At 37.8% G+C, this 2,792-nt stretch overlaps 1 protein-coding gene across 1 annotated transcript in view; it reads left to right on the plus strand.

Moving 5' to 3' along the window:
* Window positions 7-2,792, plus strand: part of LOC109819721 (microtubule-associated protein 70-2-like) — a 5,994-nt gene continuing 3,208 nt past the window's right edge. Inside the window, 7 exon segments of the mRNA XM_020385563.1 lie at window positions 7-160; window positions 249-334; window positions 1,212-1,277; window positions 1,362-1,532; window positions 2,117-2,287; window positions 2,377-2,532; window positions 2,674-2,792. The exon segment at window positions 2,674-2,792 is cut by the window's right edge and continues 28 nt beyond it. Coding sequence (XP_020241152.1) covers window positions 1,404-1,532; window positions 2,117-2,287; window positions 2,377-2,532; window positions 2,674-2,792 — 575 coding nt within the window. The 5' untranslated portion in view covers window positions 7-160; window positions 249-334; window positions 1,212-1,277; window positions 1,362-1,403.

A 2,792-nucleotide genomic window follows, 5' to 3' on the forward strand; every position in this document is an offset into this window, starting at 1 on the left:
TTAACGGCGTCAGCAACGTCGTCGAGGGGGGAAGCGAAGTCGGGTTCGAGGAGAAAAGTTGCGATCCGAAAGAGTTTGGACGCGGATGAGTTCATTAATTTGTTGCACGGATCGGATCCGGTTAAGGTCGAGCTCAATCGGTTGGAAAACGAAGTTCGAGGTCAGAATATTCGCATTTTTGGAAGATTTTTAGGGCAAAAGTATTTTTTAAAAGTTCAGATTTTGAGTATGATTTTTTTTTGGCTCAGATAAGGATAGGGAATTGGGGGAGGCACAAGCGGAGATTAAGGCGCTGAGGTTGAGCGAGCGCGCCAGGGAGAAGGCTTGTGAAGAGGTAATTTTGATTGAGATTTTGTGTTTTTTTTTAAAAGTATATAATGTGAATGCAGTTTTGCCTGGTATCATGTTAGTTAGAATTTTTAGATTTAGGTGTAATCTACCCAGATCTCAGTGTTGTTAATTGTCCTGGTTCGATAGGCGTCTCAGTGTCTCACCTCAACGACATTTTTGATGCAAATCCATTTTTGGAAATTTCTTGAGTGGATTCGAACCAGCATTTCGATTTGAATCTTCAGCATAGGATGTGCCTTAATCAAATATAAGTTGTTGTATTTACCTCTTTTCTTATTAACTAAAGAGCATTACTGGCTCAGAGATAGAATTACATCCGGTCAAGGCACAGATATAATAATAATAAAAGTATGATCATAGTTTTTCACTAAGGGAATCAGCTAACCGCTAAAACTAATAAGACATAATTTTAAACAGAAATTTATTAATGTGCGATGTCCTAAAGGATTGAAAAATCCAAATTTTGTTCCAAAGGCACAAAATTTGGGTAGTTGAGATATAAAAACTTGTGGTGCACTTGCGCCACCTCAATATAACCTGACAACGTGCTATCCAATCTTGTATATATTTGTGCAACCCTCTCCATCACCATTGTTGACCAAGCCTTCACCTAAGGAATTTGAAACCAATTCTTACAGGGTCCATTTTTTGTTGATGTCTGATTGTAGAAATTTTATCAATCTTACGTTTGTAGATTGAAGAAGCATTGGGCAGGTATGAAAAGCATTTGGTAGTGATGCACTATGTTAATCTTTTATTTGATTTTATTATTATACTCTAGACAGAATAAACAAGTGGATATGCTCATTATTCCTTGTTTATTTTGAGATTCATGAGGATTCTGTTACTTTACATTTCAGCTCGCAGAAGAATTGGAAAAGTTGGATGAGAAGCTCAAGTTGACTGAAGCCAATCTAGAAAACAGAGTACGTGTTACAATTTGTTGCTGCCCAGTTTATTTTCGTCCTCTGAAAGTAGTGACTGATGGTATTGGTGCAACTTGATTGCAGAATCTTGAAATTAAGAAGATTAATGATGAAAAGAAGGCAGCCATGGCTGCTCAGTTTGCTGCTGAAGCTACACTTAGAAGAGTCCATGCAGCTCAAAAGGATGATGATATGCCTCCAATTGAGGCCATTCTTGCACCACTAGAGGCAGAATTAAAGCTTGCTCGACAGGAGGTATAGCATTCTGCATCATTTTACTCATTGCATTGATGGTTCATGTTTTACTTATTACGTGTTTCTCAGTGAAATAGGATCTACACAGTATGTCATTCCTTACCTTTGATAGTTGATATACATGATGCTATATTTGTTGGTGGTTAGATAAACAGTAAATAGCTTACCAGTACCTTGAAGAAGTGTTCAAAATTCTGTTAAATTCTGCTTACTGACTTGGCATTCCTTCTAGTTTATTTACTTGCATCATTTTGATGCAGCAACAACAAGATCAAAACCTTTATCCTAAATGTTTGGGGTCGGCTACATGAATCCTATACTTGATTATTTGATAATATTTATTATTGTTATATTTATTAATTCACTCTTCTAACTAAAATTAATGGATTTAAAATTTCCATGAATTTTTGCATTAAAGCAATGCTGATTTTTCTAGCAACTGCAAGTTGCAAGTATAAGGTCTCTATCCTAAGGAGCAGCCAACGGCCACCTTGAGTAGCAAAATTAAGGATAAAGCTGTTTGCTTGCTGAAAGGACATGTTGCTTCAAACCTTAAATCTAATTGCCAACTATTATGACTGCAGATAACCAAGCTGCAGGATGACAACAGGGCTTTGGACCGCCTTACCAAATCAAAGGAAGCAGCATTACTGGAAGCTGAGAGGACCGTCCAAATTGCTTTGGCAAAAGCTTCGATGGTGGATGACTTACAAAACAAAAATCAGGAATTAATGAAGCAGATAGAAATCTGTCAGGTAAAAATGGAGTCATATCTACCTTCAAGATCGTAGAGATGTGATGGGCATGATAGTGGGACTTATCGTCGTTTGTTCTACTCTTCCAGGAGGAAAACAAGATCTTGGATAAAATGCATCGTCAGAAGGTTGCAGAGGTTGAAAAGCTCAGCCAAACTGTGCGAGAGCTTGAAGAAGCTGTTCTCGCTGGTGGTGCTGCTGCGAACGCTGTGAGGGACTACCAGAGAAAAGTTCAAGAGATGAATGTAATCTATCTTTATCTAGTATAACACTTGTGTTAGTCAACATCTTGAATCTACCATTTTCTTTTCTCATTTGGACAAGAATTCATGAATCCAACTAAATTCTCTTTCTGAGTGCACCATCTTTTGAAATGCAAATTTTAGGAAGAGAGAAAAACCCTTGACCGAGAACTAGCCCGTGCAAAGGTTACAGCTAATAGGGTTGCTGTTGTAGTTGCAAATGAATGGAAAGATGCTAACGACAAAGTGATGCCTGTCAAGCA

Source organism: Asparagus officinalis, chromosome 8 (genome assembly GCF_001876935.1).
Source record: "Asparagus officinalis chromosome 8, Aspof.V1, whole genome shotgun sequence".
NCBI lineage: Eukaryota > Viridiplantae > Streptophyta > Magnoliopsida > Asparagales > Asparagaceae > Asparagus > Asparagus officinalis.